Source organism: Lactuca saligna, chromosome 9 (assembly GCF_052625555.1).
Source record: "Lactuca saligna cultivar CGN05327 chromosome 9, ASM5262555v1, whole genome shotgun sequence".
NCBI lineage: Eukaryota > Viridiplantae > Streptophyta > Magnoliopsida > Asterales > Asteraceae > Lactuca > Lactuca saligna.
The window spans coordinates 39,829,769-39,850,682 of record NC_136425.1 but is presented as its reverse complement, the minus strand read 5'-3'; the positions used below and the strand labels follow the sequence as shown (position 1 = coordinate 39,850,682).

At 32.7% G+C, this 20,914-nt stretch overlaps 3 protein-coding genes across 22 annotated transcripts; 2 read left to right on the top strand and 1 right to left on the bottom strand.

The window, feature by feature from the left end:
* On the top strand, positions 1–3,272 carry LOC145015087 (multisite-specific tRNA:(cytosine-C(5))-methyltransferase-like). Of its 20 annotated transcripts, none has more exons than XR_013665744.1 (9): positions 1–148; positions 382–453; positions 590–665; positions 762–842; positions 1,121–1,186; positions 1,292–1,350; positions 1,476–1,737; positions 2,588–2,693; positions 2,833–3,272. XR_013665744.1 is itself a non-coding variant. In XM_078973537.1 (8 exons), exons 3-6 carry the CDS (start codon positions 1,146–1,148, stop codon positions 2,431–2,433), a joined length of 366 nt encoding a protein of 121 aa, XP_078829663.1. In that variant the 5' UTR covers positions 460–665; positions 762–842; positions 1,121–1,145; the 3' UTR covers positions 2,588–2,693; positions 2,833–3,272. The 20 variants fall into 20 exon arrangements, 6 of the variants coding, with proteins under 6 accessions (XP_078829663.1, XP_078829664.1, XP_078829661.1 ...); XR_013665739.1 differs by having other exon boundaries at positions 133–268; positions 594–665; XR_013665738.1 differs by having other exon boundaries at positions 133–268.
* A 395-nt stretch (positions 3,273–3,667) lies between these two features.
* Positions 3,668–5,759, bottom strand: LOC145015086 (Nucleic acid-binding, OB-fold-like protein). Its single transcript, XM_078973534.1, has 6 exons — positions 5,424–5,759; positions 4,521–4,595; positions 4,304–4,392; positions 4,124–4,208; positions 3,948–4,029; positions 3,668–3,862 (listed from the first exon to the last, which is right to left on the bottom strand). Exons 1-6 carry the CDS (start codon positions 5,595–5,597, stop codon positions 3,771–3,773), a joined length of 597 nt encoding a protein of 198 aa, XP_078829660.1. The 5' UTR covers positions 5,598–5,759; the 3' UTR covers positions 3,668–3,770.
* An 8,189-nt stretch (positions 5,760–13,948) lies between these two features.
* LOC145015222 (Transducin/WD40 repeat-like superfamily protein) lies at positions 13,949–16,200 on the top strand. Its single transcript, XM_078973677.1, has 2 exons — positions 13,949–15,815; positions 15,906–16,200. Exons 1-2 carry the CDS (start codon positions 14,062–14,064, stop codon positions 15,910–15,912), a joined length of 1,761 nt encoding a protein of 586 aa, XP_078829803.1. The 5' UTR covers positions 13,949–14,061; the 3' UTR covers positions 15,913–16,200.
* Positions 16,201–20,914: the final 4,714 nt, after the last annotated feature.

The window sequence follows — 20,914 nt, the reverse complement described above, 5'->3', positions numbered from 1 at the left end:
AAAAAGGCATGATTGACAAGTGTGACGAGGAGATGGAGATTCCAAAAAAATCTATGAATAAGTAAGTGAATGATTGGCTTAGGTGCTCAGCTCAAGCAAGAAGAAGCTGTAAAGTCAAGCCTATTGAATGGTGTCAGAGGGAATGAAGGTCTAAAAGTTAAATATATAACATATTAATGTTGTGCAAAGGGTATACGGCCAATAAGACCAATAGGTCGATTAATATGTCAACTAAGCTCCAGGTTCGAAACATAGGTCCCAACTCCAGGTTCGAAACATAGGTCCCAACATTAATAGAGTGACAGAAAAACCTAATTTTGGAACAGATTGCATACAATTCTAAGTTCTAACACTTGATTTTCGTTTTGTGATTTGTTTCAGAAACTTGTGATACATGGAGCTTGAGGGGTTTATATCTCCTAGCATTGGTAAACTCACTAGACTACAAACACCGTAAGTGTATTTTTGGAGCTGTAATCCTAACTTATTTAAGTTAATTTGTGTTTGATTTATGCATTTTTTTGTTATTATCAATACTAAACCATACCCCTCCTATTTCACTCTTTTGCTTCCTTCGATCAATGGAAAGCAAGTCGTAGGGAAGGCACCTTCTGGCCCCACCATAGATATCGAGCAAGGAAGGCAGCGAAAGGCAATCGACTAAGGTATGCGACCAATTTATGTTTCTATTTACAGTTTTAGTTGGCATATCAGCGGTCTGCAAGAATTTTGCTAATTGATTACTTACTTTTGTTGACTAGCTTGTAGAAAGACCGAACGAAAAGACTAAAAACTTGCTCACGAGAAGAAAAGGGATCTATCAATAGATCCTCTTTATTAAGGTATATACTAGAAAATTAGTAACTTTAACGTCCATTTTCTTGAAGATTCCTGGAAGTGTATGCAAATTATTGTATGTTTAATATGCACATTGTACAAATGTACAATGACAACACCACTACGCAAACCAGTGCAGGAAAAACTAAGCTCTTATTCTTTGTTGCCTTTCTATGGTATTCAATATTGCTTGCATCTTAATATTATTTTTTAGTTGTTCATATTATGAATTATATCACACACATGGCTGGTTGTTGTTGCACACGAGTAACCGTTGGTTTAGATTCAAAGTAGGGACTTCAATTCATATGGTGGTCAATCGATTTCAGTTAGGGGAATTTGGCAAAGGGTAAAATTCGAAAACCACCACACTATAAGTTTTTTATTGCATAATTGTCTTCAGATTCTTAAAAGTAAGAAGTTATTTTCTTCTAAAGCCATCAAATTCTTACAGTTATGGTAACCGGACGCTAATGATCCATACTTATTTATCATTACAGGTAAAGCCTATTGGTAAGTTCTCCTGCTTATAGTATCTTACACATATGAGTTTGTAAGCTTCAATTATCTTTTTTTAATGTTTGTATATGGAAAAGGATATGATTATGAAAGTGAATGATTTTTGATGGATTCATTAGGTTATAGCACATGATGTGGATGTACAACGAAGCAATCTTCTTATTCACCAAACAAAGAGAATGTGCACTTCTAACTTGGCTGTGACGACTCACGAAGCACAACATTTCCCGAGTTGTCGCTGGAAAAAGAATAATACCACAAATGGTTCTGATTTGGGGGGTATGAGTATGACTGAACTTTTATTTGATCGTGTGCTCTGTGATGTTCCATGCAGTGGAGATGGTACTCTCCGTAAGGCCCCTGGTATTTGGAAAAAAAATGGTAAATTCCTTTTCTACCCCTATGTTACTTGGGGCATTAAGTCCTTCCTGTAGAGTGGCTGAATGGGTAATTATGTCGATCTGGATAAAATGTTACCAACAAGACTAAATGCCCATTTTACCCTTGCTTTCCAATAAATCTTTTTAACAATATTCATTAAGTTTGAAGGGAAAATAGGTCATTATATGTCCAACAGATTAAACAGAGCTGTTGAGATTAAGCCAATTGTGTCTGAGATTAAGACTGCATTTATTGCATTGGACTGAAACAGTCTGATGTGATTATGAGTTGTGACAAATTTAATGAAAGGATATCTGATTGCCTTGTATTTCTTTGTGAAATGCATGAGTGTGGGGATGGCCAATGGTGTCCATTGTCTGCAACTTCAGATAGCCATGCGAGGTTCGTTAAAGTTATTAATATCAATATGCATTTCTTTCATCAAATGTCAGAATCTTTATCATATATTTCTGAAGCTTAACTCTATTATCATACATCAGGGAAAACTAATATACTTTATGTTTATTTCTTGGTAATACAGGAATGTTTAGATAAGAACATGTGGTTTAAAGGTGGTTTTAAAGAGCTGACAGGGGTTTACTGTCAAATTAAGTGTTCATAAGATTGTTAGTAAAGAAAAAGGGTTTTTTTTTTTTTTTTTTTTCTGAGAAATTACTAGCAGGGTACTTTTCATAGGTAACTCTTCTTTCTTTTACCATCATTTTAGTTTCATGTACATGTGATCCTTCAATTTGGAACATTTTATGTACAAATCTACCTTTTTGCATGACTTTTTCCTAGACTTCTTAATATTTTGTCATTAAATTATGTGTTTTTTTATGCACATTAGGCGTTTGATTAGATGCTTGGACCAATACACAAACTTCTAATGCAACCAGTTGGCCAAGAAGAACGAAGAATTGTTGCCGCTTTAATGAGTAGACATATTGGTGGAGGTACTCAGCTATAGCATACATTAATTTCCCAATACAAAGCCCGAAGTTGCTTTGGTGGGTATTTTGTTAATCAATTTACAAAATTTCTTCCATTTTGATGATCATTTTACTTTCTCTTTCTATTACATTCAATTTATAGCTTGGCCACAAGCATCACTTCTCTCACAGCCACAACAGCCACATCAGAAATAACAACCTCCATTGCAACCCCAACAACAAGAAGGGCGGGTAGAACAAAATGTTGTTCGTGTTCAGTCTCCTAATGAGGTTAATAGTGACAATGGTGTAAAGGATGTGGAAACAGAAACACAAGCAGAAGCAGAGAATGCGGATGACTCACCTACATTTTGGACATCTCCTTACTGTTTCTACATGTATAAGTATCAAAGGGTATATCTGATTGATCAAATAAACAAATAGCTGATGAAATAACATTTACAAAGAACAAACAACGGAAAAAACTGTAGTATCCGACCCCCGCAACGCGGGGGTTCCCCATCTAGTTTATATTCAAAAGATGGATAAGGTTGACAAAATACATTTTTTAGAAGTTATTATATTGAATTAATATTCTAAGTATGAACGAACTAGAGATTAGCATAATACTACTATTATATTTACCAATTTGTGTGACACTATGGATCCATTACAAGTTTTTGCAACAAATTGAAACATAACTGTAGAAAAATGTAAGAAGCCATCTCATTGCATATTTAGATTAAAAACATATAAGTTCATTCCATAAATAAGTCATTAACCCATCTTTTTATCTATTAATTACGATAGTATATTTAATACATTATTTATATTAAAGTTCTGAAAAAAAAAATCATCCACAACTCCAATTATCTTTTTCTTTTTTTCGTATAGAAGAATTAACAACAAAAAATTTCAAACAGGATAAAAAGGAAATTCTAACCAAACTAATTTTAATTTTTACTCAAACATGAATCATGAAAAAGGGTACCCAAAACTTGGCTTAAAATTCTACTTTATAATATGAAAATTCATACCATAAAAAAGACTAAAAACACAGATACATAGATCTCAATCCTCAAAAGAACTTAAATCAAATATTTAAGCCCCAACTTTAGCCACCTTCCTCTGCTCAATTTGACCAGTCAACGGACACTGCATCTCAGTCCAACTAATCGGAACCATTGTGCCACCTATAAACAAAACCAATCTCAAAAATACATAAGAAAATATAATAATATAATACACAAATAAATAAAAGTAGTTGCTATTTCTTACCTGCCATACTTTCTGCAGATACAACTCCCAATTCATTTTGTGCAGTTGAAAGATAATATGCTCGTGCATCCCCTAGAGAAAGCTTTTTCATGAAATTTTTGTTAAAGGCTACAAATGTTTATTGCTAAAAAATTATATAAATACTTAGTTGTAGAGAATTTATAAACAAAGGATACAACCAAAGCTTTGACAATGTCACCAGGGCGAAAGGATAAATGCATGTCTACTTTGTCAATCTCGGTTGCTCTCACATCTTGTTGTCTGTTCTCATAATCATATCACCATAATAATAATTTAAAAAAAAAAATTAAAAATGAAAGCAAAATGCTATTGACAAAATTAAAATATTGAATTACCTGATGATTCCAGAGAATTTTTCTCGTACAGATTTGGAGCTAACACACATTATATCTGCTGAAGCCATCCTAGCACTCACCTTAGTTACCTATTTTAAGTTTTTAACCACATCAATTTTAATATCGACAGAAATATAAAGATGAAAAAGGATAATAAATTAAAAGATAACAATTTTTTGAATTTTGATTAAAAAAAACAAAAAGTAATGAATCTTACTCGAGCGATGACAACACAACCTGGCTCAGGAACAGGACCATGGGCTTTGTGTCCAATCACTTCCACAGTTGGCCTCTGAAAAAAAAATAGCTATATAAATAAATAAGAAGAAAAGTAAAAGAAGCATATAATTTCATATGGCTCCCTGTATGAATAAAGTGGTTAAACAAAAGTGCTGTATACATAAAGACTGTTTCTTTTTTGGACTGAATGAACTGTCTGAATGTGAATCTAATGACCAAATGATGATAAATAACAAATGACTGTTTTTTGGCTTAACCCATTAAGTCATTTTGTTCATATCAAGTACAAAAGAATCAGTCATATATAGCTGTCTAGAATAAGTGCTTAACCCATTAAGATCGTTAAGTCAAAAAGAAATAGCGCCTTATTATTTATATCAACTTCCGAGACAAAAACAAGCTTAATATGTTTGAAACTTGAACTACACCTTGAGCTTCATTATTTTACATATTATGCCACTTGTATAATCTTACATGTAAACAAAGGGGTTTGTATTAATTCAACACCTCTAAAACTTGTATCAAATTTGGAGTAAGTGACAATTACCAAGCTATCCGACCATAATCAAATGAATATTAAATTCAACACCTCTAAGATTTGTATCAGATTTGGATCCTAACAAGTGCACAAGTTATGTATCTACTCTTTCTAATGCTAAAAACTAAATTGTGCCCTAAACATTTGAGGTAAACTTATTTAAATTTAGGACAACCATTAAGTTGTCATCAAATTCACAATACCCTTTCAAACTTCATCTAGATCATAGAGAAATTGCATCAATTTTGATGATTGAAGTAGGTGAATTTAAGGCAGGCGAGGTAGTATTCTAATTAAGCACCATGATATTATTTGATATGTAGATGTGTACATGTGTATAACCTGGTCTGGAGATTCAGGTGACGCGGCGGAGAGGGAACGGCGGCCGGTGAGGGAGGCGTAGACGGTGTTATTGTGATGTGACAAGTATGCTCCCTTCCCTGCTTTCACTTCGCTTCCTTTCCCCAGTACTTCTCCTGGTGTCACCATCTCTTCCTCAGATACTTTTTCTTGCATCCTCTATCTAAAAAATGGCCGATTGAGCAGCGGAGTGGTGAAGAAGGTATGTTCTTCAATGGCAGCCGGCGACAATACACCGCCGAGTCGCAAAAGTTTTATACGTGTTTCCTTCTTTTGGGCAAAACCTATTTTCCAACGGCTAAGAAAATTAATGTGGCGAAATAGTACTAAACACATATTTATCTCTTGAGAAAATTACATAAAAATCCTTTAAGTTTAATAGAAAATGAAAGGTTTGAACTAAATGAGATTTATGTGTGTAATATCAAAACTTTGCAAAGGTTTTTCAAATAAATGCCATTTATCATGTTTTTCATTTTTAGCTAGTTCCATTCAGCTTACTAGTTTTGTTGGATGGCATAGCTTGGCATGACAACATACTTTCAAAAACCTACAAAAATCTTTTTCACAACTCACAAACCTCTTATCATTCAAGAAACCCTAATTTTTTCCCATTTGTTTCTCACCAGCATAATTTAGTCGGCCATTGCTATCTTTCCGTGGAGAGTAAACGAAGCGATATGATACACGAAAGTCAAAATAAGAAACTAGAAGAAGCGATATGTCGTGGTGAAATTGAAACTGAAAGTGGATTAAACCAAGAACTTTATGTTACAAAAGACGGAGATACACATTGGAATATCTTGAAGATGAAAGCCTTGATAGTTTTAGTCAACATCAAGCAAGTGGTCTTCGAAAATAATTTATATCATTTGATTTTGTGTACCATTTGTAGTTGATGTTGAAAAATTATGAGAATTAATGAGTTTGATGCACTTATGTTAGATGTCACATTTCTTTTTTGTGAAAATAATGACATTCAAATGTTAAACATGGAGGACAATTATGTTAATCCAATAAATAGAAGACAACATGTTCATATCCCCGGTTAACGCTATTATGAGATTTTTTTATTTTAACATAATTTTGAATATGCAAATTCAAGAGTTCACTGATCGACTTAGTGAAGTAAGTTCCAAATTGGTTATATGTATGTATGACGAGTTTGAATCAACATGACTTATTTTGTGATATTGACCCTTCAAAACTGTGAAAGTTGATTGATTTATGTCCAAATGATTTAGTTATAAAGATAAGATGGATATTCTATGTGAACTTTCTATTTACCCTGATCATATGCATCAAACTGAAGGATTTGGTAACTTAGATAGTATACATGACATTGTTAAAGCGATTGAGGGAAAAAAAATACACATTAACCTTTTCCTTTGATATCTTGATTAGTGAAGTCAACATTGGTTTTGTTGGTTAATAGGGTATATGGCACATAACGCATACACCCTCACTAAAGAAGACCGAACGACCGGATAACTAAATCAAATAGAAAAGTTGTCCCCTCCGGTTGCAACTGTTGCATCTTCGAGAGAAAAACAACCTTTCATACCGAGAAGGGGAGGTCATGCAATACCAAAATACATTTCGATTTAAGGAATTTTGGTGTGACGCACACCCGTTTGGTGGATAAGGTGTCCGAGAAACAAATTGGGAGAATATGGAGGTATATGTGGATGGTATGGTGATAAGGAGTAAATAAGACCTTGGTTTTTTAGCAGGTGTAGATGAAACATTAATTTATATGAGAAAAAAAATATGAAGCTTAATCCGAAGAAATACATCTTCCGAGCACAAAATGGAAGGTTTCTGGGACACATTGTAACTGCCACGGGGATTAAAGCAAACGTGGAGAAGGTCCGGGCCTTACTAAACACCAAATTGCCACGAACCATAAAAGACATCCAAAGTTTGAACAAAAAGTTGGCTACCCTAGGTTGGTTCTTGGTGAAGTCAAAAGAGCAATCGATGCCATTCTTTTATGCCCTAAAGGCACATATGGGAAAGGGTGATATTCCATGGACTAAGGAAACGAAAAAAAAGCTTTCCAAAATTTAAAGTAATGTCTTTTAGAGTTGTCGACTCTAGCAAGCCCGATTACTAAAGTACCATTTACAGTTTATCTATATACTAATCGAGAAGCAATCATGTTGTCCTTATGATCAAAAGGGAAAGAAAACAAGTATTTATGTACTTCATTAGTTGGGCTCTCCAGGGCACAAAACTTAGCTATTAGTCATCGAAAAGTTAACTTTCTTTAGTATAGGTGTCTAGACGGTTGCACAAATATTTTCAAGCACACCTAATTTTAGTATTGACGGATAAGTCGATATAACAAATCCTGATGCAACTGGAGAGATCGAGTAGAATGACCAAATGGGTGATATAGATGGGAGAGTATGATATTAGTTACAAGCCTAAAATTACTATCAAGGGCCAACCCTTAACTGAATTCCTGAAAGATAGGAAGAAATGAATGTATGTATAGGGAAACAAGGGAAAATCGACCTCATACCTTGTTAAATATTTGGACGAAGTGAAGACCAATCGATAACCATAATGAAAATGATTGTTGGTCATTATATACTGATAGAGCATGTAGTGGGGATGGGTCATGTGCATGTGTCATCTTGATAAGCTCTATAGGGATAAATCAACATATGCCTAGCGTTTCGATTTTGATGATCGAATAACCGAATGATCAGATAACCAAATCAAATAGACAAGTCGCACCCGAGAAGAACAAGGGTTGATAGGCCTTGGTACTACTAAAAGAAAAGCTTGTAATACTTTTCGTCAGTAATAGCTCTTAAACCTATGATAAGTGATATGTGACGTTACATGTGCATGCATATCTATACCTTGCATCTCGAGCATTTAATTCCATCTGACCAAAACCTGCTCGATAAGAGGTTTTATCCATTTCTCGAGGAAAAGAGTAGAAAAGACTGAAGAAATAGGATTTAGTGTTGCATAAACTAAATCTAGTTACATAACGAATCATATTTTGATCTCAAACTAACTTAATCATCAGAGTACTATTTTGTGAATTCGTCCCAATGTGGTATCTGATGAATTGTGTGTATTCAGTATTGATATTTCCATTCCAGGTGTAAAGTTAGGCGCCCCCTTACAAGAAGATCCTAAGGCATATCGTCGATTGTAGCCATAACCGTTGATAATTCTTTTTCCATGATGAAGCTCATGAAGTCAGATTCACAATCAAATATCATATGAGTTTTTAAATGATTGTCTAATTTTTGAAGTTGGAAAATAAAATTTTTCAAAGTTACGAATAAACATGTTAGAAATCGTTTCCAAATTATAAGACATCGTAGAGAAAAATTGTAAAGTGACATTTAGTTTATAGTTGTAATGTTATTCTACTTTTTATTAATTATTACTTTTTATTATATTTATTATATAATGGATCCCAATTGACTTTCGGTATGGGTCCACCAATGCCAACAACTTACTCTGCTATCATTATCTTATAACGCGTGCAAGCTCTATTATTCCTGACAAATTGAATCGACGGTGTTTATTGTTTCCTTTATCGAGAAAAGGTTTACAAACTTGATGCATCAAATCTATGAATGTTTGTTGAGCACATGTTAGCCCAAATGACATAACAAGGAATTCATAGTGTTCATACCTTGTTCTAAAGGTTGTCTTTTCAATGTCTTGCTCCCTTATCTTCAACTGATGACAACCCGACCTGATATCAATCTTGTAGAAGATGGTTGCTACATGTAATTAAGACTGAGTAAGAGTATATCTATCTAGTCTTCTTTAAACTCTTACACAAAGGATTACATCTACTACTCCCAAGTCCTTCGTGGAAAAGGAGGAGTGTAGCATTTTCTTAGTTTGATTTATCACATCCAAGCTATGACCCATTATAAGCATATCACCCACATACAAGAATATGATGATGTAAGCATTCTTGTATTGGTTTACATAAACATATTTATCGTGTTCATTAATTCTAAATCCCTATTTAAGGAATGAGAGGACTATAGTTTCCCTAGCCCGAATCTCTATATTCTGCACAGAGAATCCCCATAACCCTATATTCATACTTGTCATTTTTGTGTCCTTTGGTGGTGTTTTCTATTGGAAAAGGAGTAGGATAGAACTTGTGCAACAAGAGGATCCCAAAGCCAACATATCTCAACCCATAGAGCATCTTCTAGACTGTTGTAAGTCTTGAAGCTCTCAATTTCTTGGTTTATTCTTATTAGATATAGGGTTTGAGCTAGGTTCTCCATGTTGTGATGTTTTAAGATATTTTTTATAATAAAATTTGGATCTTTAATACTCCCTGCGCTCCCAATAGTATCATATGTCTTGTATATGGATTCAAAACTTCATTTGGCGCCATGCATGGGGTTTTGACCCTATTTTCACCATTTGACCTGGATTGGTGTATGACATACATCAGACATGCATGTCTATAAAGTTATAACTTTATAGACAATTAGGATGCCATGAAGCTGTCTGGAAAGTATTAGGAGCATTTTTAATGGATTAAGAGTTAAATAAGGACTTAAATTTGCCAAACATATCGCGACGCGATCAAGGGTTGACCATGACGCAGTGGGCAGATTCATAGTGATGGTTTACACTGAGCTAGATCATGACACGGTCATGAGCTTGCCACATCGCGATTGGTTGTTAACCATTGACCTTTTGACCAAGTTGGAATTTAAGTCAACTATGTCAAATTTGAGTCCTGAAGGGCAAAATCATCTTTTATCCATGTAATAGATTTTATATACATATAGACTCAATGAGGAGGTGTAGATAAAATATTTACCTTAATTTCTAAACTAGGATTAATATTTGTGTAACGGTTTGACGCGGTACTGATACCATTATCTTATCGTGAGGATTAGCATACCGATTACCTAGGTAAGTTCTCACGAACTTACTTATTATGTAGGCTATGTGATATATGTATGTTAATTATAGATTAGCTCCCTAGGGAACCTAGTTGAATTAGAAGGATATATGGCCATGATAGACCTTTCGGAGGGAAGTGGCCAAGACCATGATAGACCTCATGAAGGGAAGATCAATACCAGTTTAATTAGAGATAAACCTCTTGGAGGGAATCTAGTTGATTGTGGTCAGTTATGCTAGTATGTTATCATCTGTTATGTGTTCAAATTTATATGATTATGACTTGATGTTTATGTGTATGTTGTGAAAATACATATGATCTGTATAATGGGTGAGTGTTGTGATTACTCAGTAAGCCTTAGGCTTACAATTGCTACTTTATATTTTCAATTGCAGGTCCTTCAAGCTCGAAGGACAAGGAACTGACATGATTGGGATATTTAGACATTCTCGGAGGGGCATGACATGTAGTTTAACCATTCTATGTTATATTATGGTTTCAAAACAAAACTTAGCTTTCACATTTTTACTATAAATATGATAATCTGCCATGAAAAGATGATGTCATGATTTAGTAACGAATATGAATTAAACCTTTTGGTAAAACCTATACTCTAATTTTCAAAATTTTATGGTTGGATTTTGGGATGTTACATGTACGAGTTATCAACTATTGGAGCAGGGAAATGACCAAGCATATCCTCTTAAAGAGGTTCACACTAACACTTGTGAAGGGAACATATTAACCACAATAGTCTAACATATGGGGGGACTATGGGGTATATGTTTGTTTTTTCCTTGAGATATTGACATCTACTCAATCTTTAACCATCGAGGGTACCACCTTCGACCGAGCTACGACATATTGTACCCAATTTGCACAATTAGTATGGGAAACATATACCATTTAGACATTTTACGTTTTTAAACTTAAAATAGGTGAATATTTGCCTTTAGTCTCCGTTCTAAAATTATGTTAGGAACACATTGATGTATTTACTTATGCTTATATGGACATTTGATTTTGTTTAATACATCCACCACATAGTTATCGAATAAGTCTAAACCAAAACTTAAAAATATGCATACTTCTTAATTCTTATTAATAGATTTTATTATTAAAATCGATCAAACACACATAATCATTTATATTATTTTTAACTGAAATTTTGAAAAGTCATATGTGAATTGGTTTATCTCTATCAACTCATGCTTTTATGGCACAATTTCCCAAAAATCAAACTCTACAACCTCAACATTATGTCAATTTGTTTATCAATTCTTCACATATGTGATCACTTTTTTTGGATTCAACTATTCATTTCTTTTTGTAACCAATATTATATAATTTCTTTGTTGATCGACTCGCTTGGAAGTCGTTTTCATCTTTTCATACTTTGCTTGTTTGGAAAGTACAATGTTCTTCATAGAATCATGCATCTTCCATACCTTGAGTTCATCTAGGGAGCTTGAAGGACAATTAGATTTGGAAGCGAATTTCGACTAGTTGGAAGACACTTTGAGAACAAAAAAAGAAAGCTACGCTATTGACAATGAGCGACTTAATGTGGCTTTCATCTGAATTATGTTATGATTTTAACATGTTTACATAAGTATTGGATAAGGTAGAATGTGGAGATCTGATGAATTCATAATAAGTTAAGATAAATGTTGATGTGATAATAAAGTGAAATGCAATGATAAGATGGTTGATAAGAGTTGGATAATTTAGTTATTAATAACAATGTTAGATGAATGTTGATGTATTCATAAATTATAGTTAAGAGACCAGTAAAACACTTTTAAATGACAATGTCCCCTCTCAACTATTTAGCCCTACCAACATAGAAGTTTAAGACTATATTTTAATATTAACATTAATGAAAAGAAATTGTTAGTCCATAATCCGAGATGTTGCATATGCATATCCAAAGTGGTTGTTTGAAATGAAACATTTTGGAAAAAATATCATTTTTCCAAAACACTGAAAATGAAAAATCAATCATTTTGTCAATATGCCTTTAGTCCTTTACTAAAACCCTCTATATATAAAATATGAATTATATTAGAGAATATGACTTATCGAGGTAATTAACTTTTTGGTATGTTCACATCTGGGTAACTATCTTTTTTTTGTACATATCTAAGTAACAAACTTTTTGGAAGTGTTCACATATGATCATTATGACCTGCTATAGCAGGTTAAATCCTAGATGTGAACGCTTTTAACAAGTTTGTTACCTAGATGTGTACAAATTAAATAGTTACCCAAATATGAACAAAACGAAAAGTAAAAATTAAATTACATGAATGGTCCTGTGGTTTGGGGGAATTTGTGGTTTTGGTCGCTAACTTATTTTATTTTTTTTAACTTAAATGGTCCTTACTGTTTATTTTTGTTGCGCGTTTGTTCCCCGTCTTCCCTAAAAATGCTATTGTGCCCTTATTAATTTATTTTTTTTAATTAGTTTTCTTATCTATGTATTTATTTTTTACATATTCAAAAAAATTAATAGACCACACATATTTGTATCTCTTCGGATGATCCCTACCATTTATTTTTTAATTAATTTAATTTTTTAACTCGGATGGTCTCTACTATTTAATTTTGTTACGAACTTGGTCTCTATCTTACTTAAAAAGACTATTGTGCATTTATTATTTTTTTTAATTAATTTTCTTGTTTATGTACTTATGCTTTATATGTTTAAGAAAAATTAGTAGACCCCACATATCTGTATCTCTTCTAGTGATATCGATGTCTTCATCATCACTTCTTTTTTCGGTCCTTAAACTCCGTAGAATCAACACCACAACCCACTAAAGATGAAGAGACAGTAGGTTATGGTGTTGGTTCGCCAGAGTTGAAGTACCAAAAAAAAGGACGGTGAAAACGTCGATGTTACTAAAGATGGAAAAGAAATAGAAGATGGGGAGGATCAGAGATGAGATGGTGAATGGTAAGACTCAAATTAAATTTTTCAAATGTGGTTTCAGGTTTACGGTGATGAGATACATATATGTGGGGTATATTAAGTTTTTATAAAAAAATAAATACATAAATAAGAAAATTAATTAAAAAAACTAATAAGGAAAAAAAATAGTATTTTTAGATAAGACAGAGATCAAACGCGTAACAAAAATAAACAGTAGGGATCATCCGAGTTAAAAAAAAATTAATTAATTAAAAATAAACAGTAGTGATCATCCAAGGAGATACAAATATGTATGGTCTATTTATTTTTTTAAATATGTAAAAAATAAATACATAGATAAGAAAATTAATTAAAAAAATAAATTAATAAGGGCACAATAGTATTTTTAGGTAAGATGGGGACCAAACGCGCAACAAAAATAAACAATAGGGACCATTTAAGTTAAAATAATAAGTTAGCGACCAAAACCACAAATTCCCCCAAACCACAGGGACCATTCATGTAATTTAATTTTTACTTTTCGTTTTGTTCATATTTGATATTTGGGTAACTATTTAATTTGTACACATTTAGGTAATAAACTTGTTAAAAACATTCACATCTAGGATTTAACCTGCTATGCTATATTATGATACATCTAGGTTGTCGATTTGGGTAATACGGTGCCGTTGGCTAGCAGAACAAACAACACACGACGGAGCTCAGCTATTTGGGAGATTTATCTGAGATTTAAATACTAGGGTTTCATCTCTCACATTGGCACAATCATGGATCTGTTGCAGACATACAAGGACACTGATGCGGACGATCAACGGATGTCTGATCAGTCGTCACCGGACTCATCTCCTCCACGTCTGACTATCGTTCCCAAATCCGCAGCCCCGAAAGTAGACGACACCATGCTTTCTCTCACCGTCGCCGACGCCATCGCCAACAAATCCCTAACGAAGCCTCTTGACCCGACGCAACATGTCGTTGCCTTCAACCCTACCTACGATCAACTATGGGCTCCAATCGAAGGCCCTGCACATCCTTACGCAAAAGACGGCCTCGCTCAAGGTATGCGTAATCATAAATTAGGGTTTGTTGAAAACGCAGCGATTGAGCCCTTTACATTTGACGAACAGTATAATACTTTTTATAAATACGGTTATGCTGCTGATCCCTCGGCCTCGGCTGGGTATAATTACGTTGGGGATTTGAATGCTTTGAAGCAAAACGATGGGATTTCGGTTTATAACATACCACAACACGAGCAGAAAAAGAGAAAGCTTGAGAAAAAAAAGGAAGCTTTAGAGAAAGAAGGAGGTGACGAAGATGAGGCTGATAAGGAAGAGGTCGAAAACCCTGCAACTGATGCTTGGTTGCTGAAGAATAGAAAAAGTCCCTGGGCTGGGAAGAAGGAAGGGTTGCAGGGTGAATTGAGTGAAGAACAAAAGAAGTACGCTGAAGATTATGCCAAAAAGAAAGGCGAGGAAGGAGATAAGAACAAAGACAAAGGTGAGGGTATGTCAGATAAGAGTACATTCCATGGAAAAGAAGAGAAGGATTATCAAGGCAGATCATGGATTGCACCTCCAAAGGATGCCAAAGCTACAAATGATCATTGCTATATACCAAAAAGATTGGTGCATACTTGGAGTGGACACACAAAAGGTGTTTCAGCTATTCGATTCTTCCCTAAGAACGGACACTTGATTTTATCAGCTGGAATGGATAGCAAGGTGAAGATTTGGGACGTTTTCAATTCAGGAAAGTGTATGAGGACTTACATGGGGCACTCTAAAGCAGTTCGTGACATATCCTTTTGCAATGATGGGTCTAAGTTTCTAACTGCTGGATATGATAAGAACATCAAGTATTGGGATACCGAAACAGGGCAGGTGATATCCACTTTTTCAACAGGGAAAATACCGTATGTAGTAAAGCTAAATCCAGACGATGATAAACAGAATATTCTTTTGGCTGGTATGAGTGATAAAAAGATTGTTCAATGGGACATTAATACAGGGCAAATTACTCAAGAGTATGATCAACATCTAGGTGCAGTGAATACAATAACATTTGTTGACAACAACAGAAGGTTTGTGACTTCTAGTGATGATAAATCTCTTCGTGTATGGGAATTTGGTATTCCTGTTGTGATAAAGTACATAAGTGAACCTCACATGCACTCTATGCCTTCCATTTCACTTCATCCAAATGGGAATTGGTTAGCTGCACAGAGTTTGGATAATCAGATTCTGATATATAGCACAAGGGAGAGGTTTCAGCTGAATAAGAAGAAGAGATTTGCTGGACATATTGTAGCTGGATATGCTTGTCAAGTGAATTTCTCACCAGATGGAAGATTTGTGATGTCTGGTGATGGAGAAGGTAAATGCTGGTTTTGGGATTGGAAAAGTTGTAAAGTGTTTAGAACTTTGAAGTGTCATAATGGAGTTTGCATTGGGGCCCAGTGGCATCCATTGGAACAAAGTAAAGTTGCTACGTGTGGATGGGATGGATTAATCAAGTACTGGTAAGTATTTTTTTCTTCATTCTTCTGTTTGTCTGTTATTACATTATTTACATTTTTTTTTTTTTGATATATGGAATCTGAAATTCACAGGGATTAAATCACTCCTTTAAGAGCTTGCAAACCGAAGAGATGCAAAAGGAAATCCAGAGTTTTCTACAGGCTGCAAAATGGTATGTACTATGTAGTAGTCCACATGTATCGAGAAACATGTAGCTGAGTCATCATAGGAATAGATTACAACTTGTTTTTTCCTCTCAATTTTATCCAAACTTGAGGGGTATGTTATATGTATGCTTCTTGAGATCATGTTTGATTATGTATGTTAGTAGTCTACAATTGTTCTGTTTCTTTACTTTTTTTGATATAAAAACTAGAGGGTTTTGAATTCTTGGTGTTTCATCAAAATCAATTGTTTTAAAGGATTTTTTAAATCTTTGTTTAGCATAAGGATTGCAAATAAAGTAGGATGATGAACAAATCTTCAAATTAAAAATAATATCATCAGATACAAAATCTAGTCATAATGCTTAAAGAGATAGTTATATCCACACAAATGATAATACATGATGGTTTCACTTATAAACTTGCAAGTGGATTTTCACAAAAGTTGCTATTAATATGGGAGCTACATAACTTCACAAAGAATGGCTTCAACATTGACGATAGTAAGACTAGACGGTGTGGTGCAGTTCCAAACCGCGGTTTGCTGCCACGTAAGCCTAGAACACCGCCCCCAGGGCACAATTTCCACCGCAGTGCGGCCCTTGAAGACCGCAAATTCTGATTAGTTGGTCAATTTTTTGATCGTTGAATTGCAAGATTCGTGTATTTTTCTTTTTTTTTTCTTTTGCTTTTTCTTATATATATATATATATATATATATATATATATATATATATATATATATATATATATATATCAACTTAATTTTTTTTTTCACAACACAATCTCCTCTCTCTCAATTTCTTTTTTTTTTTTTTTAAATAAAAATCACCACTCTCCCAAAAATGTCATCTTCATCTTCTGAAGAATTTTAGATTATTTTTGATACCGTTATTGCGTGTGTTCAAATGGCAGAACAAACATACAATGTTGTATGTAACAACGCAGCTGCAAGTTCTCAACAGAGAACACGAAGATGTATTTACAGAAATCGTAAATAAGCCAACTAACGTTTGGTGCAAGACTATTTTGCAGAGAATGCCACTTACCAAGGGTATTATTTTCGTAGGTGCTTTAGAATGCTCAAAGGTTTATTCGAACGTATAGTTGAAGATGTAACAATGCAGCTGCAAGTTCTCAACTGAGTATGCTGTGTTTGTTAAATCGTTTTCAGCTCCACATGGTTCTAGACGAAAGATATTTAAGAGAGCTCAAGAAAGAGCTAGGAAGGATGTTGAGCGTGCTTTTGGAGCTATGAAGAAACGGTGGTTCATATTGAAAAAACCAGCAGCTTATTTGGGCGAGGAAAAACTTCAAGAAATCATGTATACATGTATTATATTACATAACATGATTATTGAAGACGAAAGAAGAGTGATATATGCGTTTGACGAGGAAGAAACCATACTAGAGACAACCAATAGAAATTGGTAGCGAAGAGTATATAAACAGGAGAGCAGAGATACGTTGCACTGAAACATTTCACAATCTTCGCAATGATTTGGTGGAATACATTTACGGGGTTCAAAACATTAACCTTAATTTGGATCCACCGGATGACCTCGAAGACGAGTTCTCGGAGAACGATTTTATGTAGTTTGCTTTAGTTATTTTATTTATGTTTTTTAAGTTTCTAGGATTATTTAAATGTCATGTGTGTGGGTTTTTTTGGTAACACAATTTACTGTTTTTTTTTATTTTTCAAGTAATGAAGAATTATGTTTTTTTTTTATTAAAATAGAAGTTATATTAAATTAAAATAGTTAAAAAAAAAGAAGTTTTATTAAATTCAAATACTTAAAAAAAACAAAAAAATAAAAGAAATAAAAAGTGTGGCACCACACCCTTGGTATGGCAAGAAACCACACTTAAGTGATAAGAAGTGACATGATGCTTATGTGGTGGGGGAGGGAGTGTGGTTTTGGTGACACTACTCCCTCCAACCTAAGAAAGTTATTTTCACGTACAAGCTCTTCATTTGGTTCAAATGAAATTTCAGAAACCATGTACTTTGTATCCTCTTCCACCTCTATTTGTATGGTTCCGTGACACGATTTCAATAAAACAAAAATTAATGTGATACAAGGCTTTCTAAACAGATATAGGGAAAACATCATGGTTGTTCGACTTTGAAATACGTCATATTCATCTTTTTTAAGATGAAAAGGAATTGAAGAATGATTTCAATTGACAAACTTTTCTAATTTGGTTTCGTAATAACAAAAACGTATTATAAAAAAAGATAGAAAATATATATTCTGGATTTTGGCTGATTTGGATAGGGATATATACACTTAATTCTCACCATTTTCAACGATTTGATACGAAAGTTTTTAACTTTTACTTTTTTAACAGTAAAGTCTTAACTATCAGTAGTTTTTGGCACGTTTACAATTTTTTGCCGGTTAGCCGTTAATTAGAACTTCACTGTAAAAAAAAGGGAAAACTACAATAAAGTCCCTACATATTGGCCTCATAATCGATTTAGTCCCTATATATTTTTTTTATTCAATTAAGTCCCAAATACCGGTAATCGTATTCAATTTAATCCTTTGACCCGGTCAACAGGTCATCCAACTTTCAAAAATTACATTTTTGGCCCAGATTTCAAAATTTATTACAAATTTGGTCTAAAATTTACACTTTTGGCCCGGATTTTAATTTTTTTTACAAATTTGGTCCAAACTTTACCTTTTTTGCCCAAATTTTAGAATTTTATTATGAATTCATCCTAATTTTAGTTTTTTTGCAACTTTTTTTTTCAAAAAATTGTTTCTAATATGTTTTTTCTTTATAAAATCATATTTATACCAAAAAAAATGTATTTTCACATAAAAATCTTATATTTTCTATATAAAACTTTTTTTAAAAAGTTTTTTGTATATGAAATATCTAGTTATAAAAATATGTATTTATTTAGTATATAAATATATATAAATTTGTTTTTATTAAAAAATGTATACACACCTATCACCTTATATATATATATATATATATATATATATATATATATATATATATATATATATATATATATATATATATATATATATATATGCACACAAATAGGTGTGTATCTATATTTTTTTTATAAAATCGTGTTTGTTTATATTTTTTTTATAAAAACGTGTTTGAATAATTTTTTATATAATACATGTTCGTATACATTTTATAAAAACGTGTTTAAATAAGTTTTTATATAATACGTGTTTGTATATATTTTATAAAATCGTGTTTGTATACATTTTATAAAATGTATACAAACACGTATTATATAAAAAAAATATTCAAACATGTTTTTATAAAAAAAATATAAACAAAAACGATTTTATAAAAAAAATAGATAAAATAGGTGTTTGTATACATTTTTTTTCATAAAAACGGATTTCTATATATTTATATACTTAATAAATACTTATTTTTATAACTAAATATTTCATATACAAAAAACTTTTTGAAGAAAGTTTTTTTATAACTAAATATTTCATATACATACACGATTTAATAAAAAAAATATAGATACACACCTATTTGTGTGCATATATATATATATATATATATATATATATATATATATATATATATATATATAAAGGTGATAGGTGTGTATACATTTTTTTATAAAAACAAATTTATATATATTTATATACTAAATAAATACATATTTTTATAACTAGATATTTCATATACAAAAAACTTTTTAAAAAAAGTTTTATATAGAACATATAAGATTTTTATGTGAAAATACATTTTTTTGGGTATAAATATGATTTTATAAAGAAAAAACATATTAGAAACAATTTTTTGAAAAAAAAAAGTTGCAAAAAAACTAAAATTAGGATGAATTCATAATAAAATTCTAAAATTTGGGCAAAAAAGGTAAAGTTTGGACCAAATTTGTAAAAAAAAATTAAAATCCGGGCCAAAAGTGTAAATTTTGGATCAAATTTGTAATAAATTTTGAAATCTGGGCCAAAAATGTAATTTTTGAAAGTTGGATGACCTGTTGACCGGGTCAAAGGATTAAATTGAATACGATTACCGGTATTTGGGACTTAATTGAATAAAAAAAATATATAGGGACTAAATCGATTATGAGGCCAATATGTAGGGACTTTATTGTAGTTTTCCCTAAAAAAAAAATAAAGTTTGAGACTTTATTGTCAAATCGTTGAAAATATTGAGACTTTAGTGTATAGTCTTGTTTTCTCTAGAAACAAATAATTTTATCAGCCTTGTGAGACCCAATTCACGATTAGAGGAAACAAATGTGTGTGTGTATGAGAGAGAGAGAGAGAGAGAGAGAGAGAGAGAGAGATTTCTTCTTGTTCGTTGTCAAATTTTGAACTAAAAAGAAGGGACAAATTGTACAAACACAAACAACACACACCTAGTCAAAAAGGTGTGAATGTGGAGAAGACGTAAGAATGTCAGTTTCGTCTTTTCCGTTTCTTAGTTCTCAACTTTTAGAACTACAAAAAGCCAACACAATCCTCGTTCTTTCTTTCGGGATTATCTCTATTTTTTTTCAGTGTCGGCTTGTTGAGATTAAAAAAAAAAACTATTTAACAAGACGCAAACGTTAAAGATTTCAATAGGATCTAGTTGATCACAGCAGGTTCCAATAACTCTTATGTTTAATGTTAAAAAATATGTTGTAAACCCAAACTTAACATTCTTTGTTATTGCAGGGTTGAAAAGGTAAATTTATTTGTAGTTGATATTGTTAAATATTGTATTGTGGGTAGTTTGTGTAGATTTGGTTGATTCTTGAGGGTTGCAACGTAATTTCTTCTGTTTGTATTCGTGTCGTCACGCGGGTTGAGAAGCTCCATTCACCCGAGTACTTAAAGCTCTAATTGGTTCATTTGCAGCAAATGACCAAGTCATTTTCTTTCAACACATTATCTGACTTTCTCTCTTTAGTTCTCTCTTCC

Bases quoted from the DNA above. Each gene is read 5' to 3' on its own strand.
- LOC145015086 (XM_078973534.1), bottom strand. From the start codon at position 5,597: ATGCAAGAAAAAGTATCTGAGGAAGAGATGGTGACACCAGGAGAAGTA. The intron at 4,393-4,520 runs GTAAGATTCATT...AACTTAAAATAG, and splicing joins GTTGTGTTGTCATCGCTCGA to GTAACTAAGGTGAGTGCTAG. The intron at 3,863-3,947 runs GTAAGAAATAGC...TTTTGTTTATAG, and splicing joins ATCTGCAGAAAGTATGGCAG to GTGGCACAATGGTTCCGATT.
- LOC145015222 (XM_078973677.1), top strand. From the start codon at position 14,062: ATGGATCTGTTGCAGACATACAAGGACACTGATGCGGACGATCAACGG.
- LOC145015087 (XM_078973535.1), top strand. From the start codon at position 1,146: ATGGTGGTCAATCGATTTCAGTTAGGGGAATTTGGCAAAGG. The intron at 1,338-1,475 runs GTAAAGCCTATT...TGGATTCATTAG, and splicing joins ATACTTATTTATCATTACAG to GTTATAGCACATGATGTGGA. The intron at 1,738-2,086 runs GTAAATTCCTTT...GAAATGCATGAG, and splicing joins TGGTATTTGGAAAAAAAATG to TGTGGGGATGGCCAATGGTG.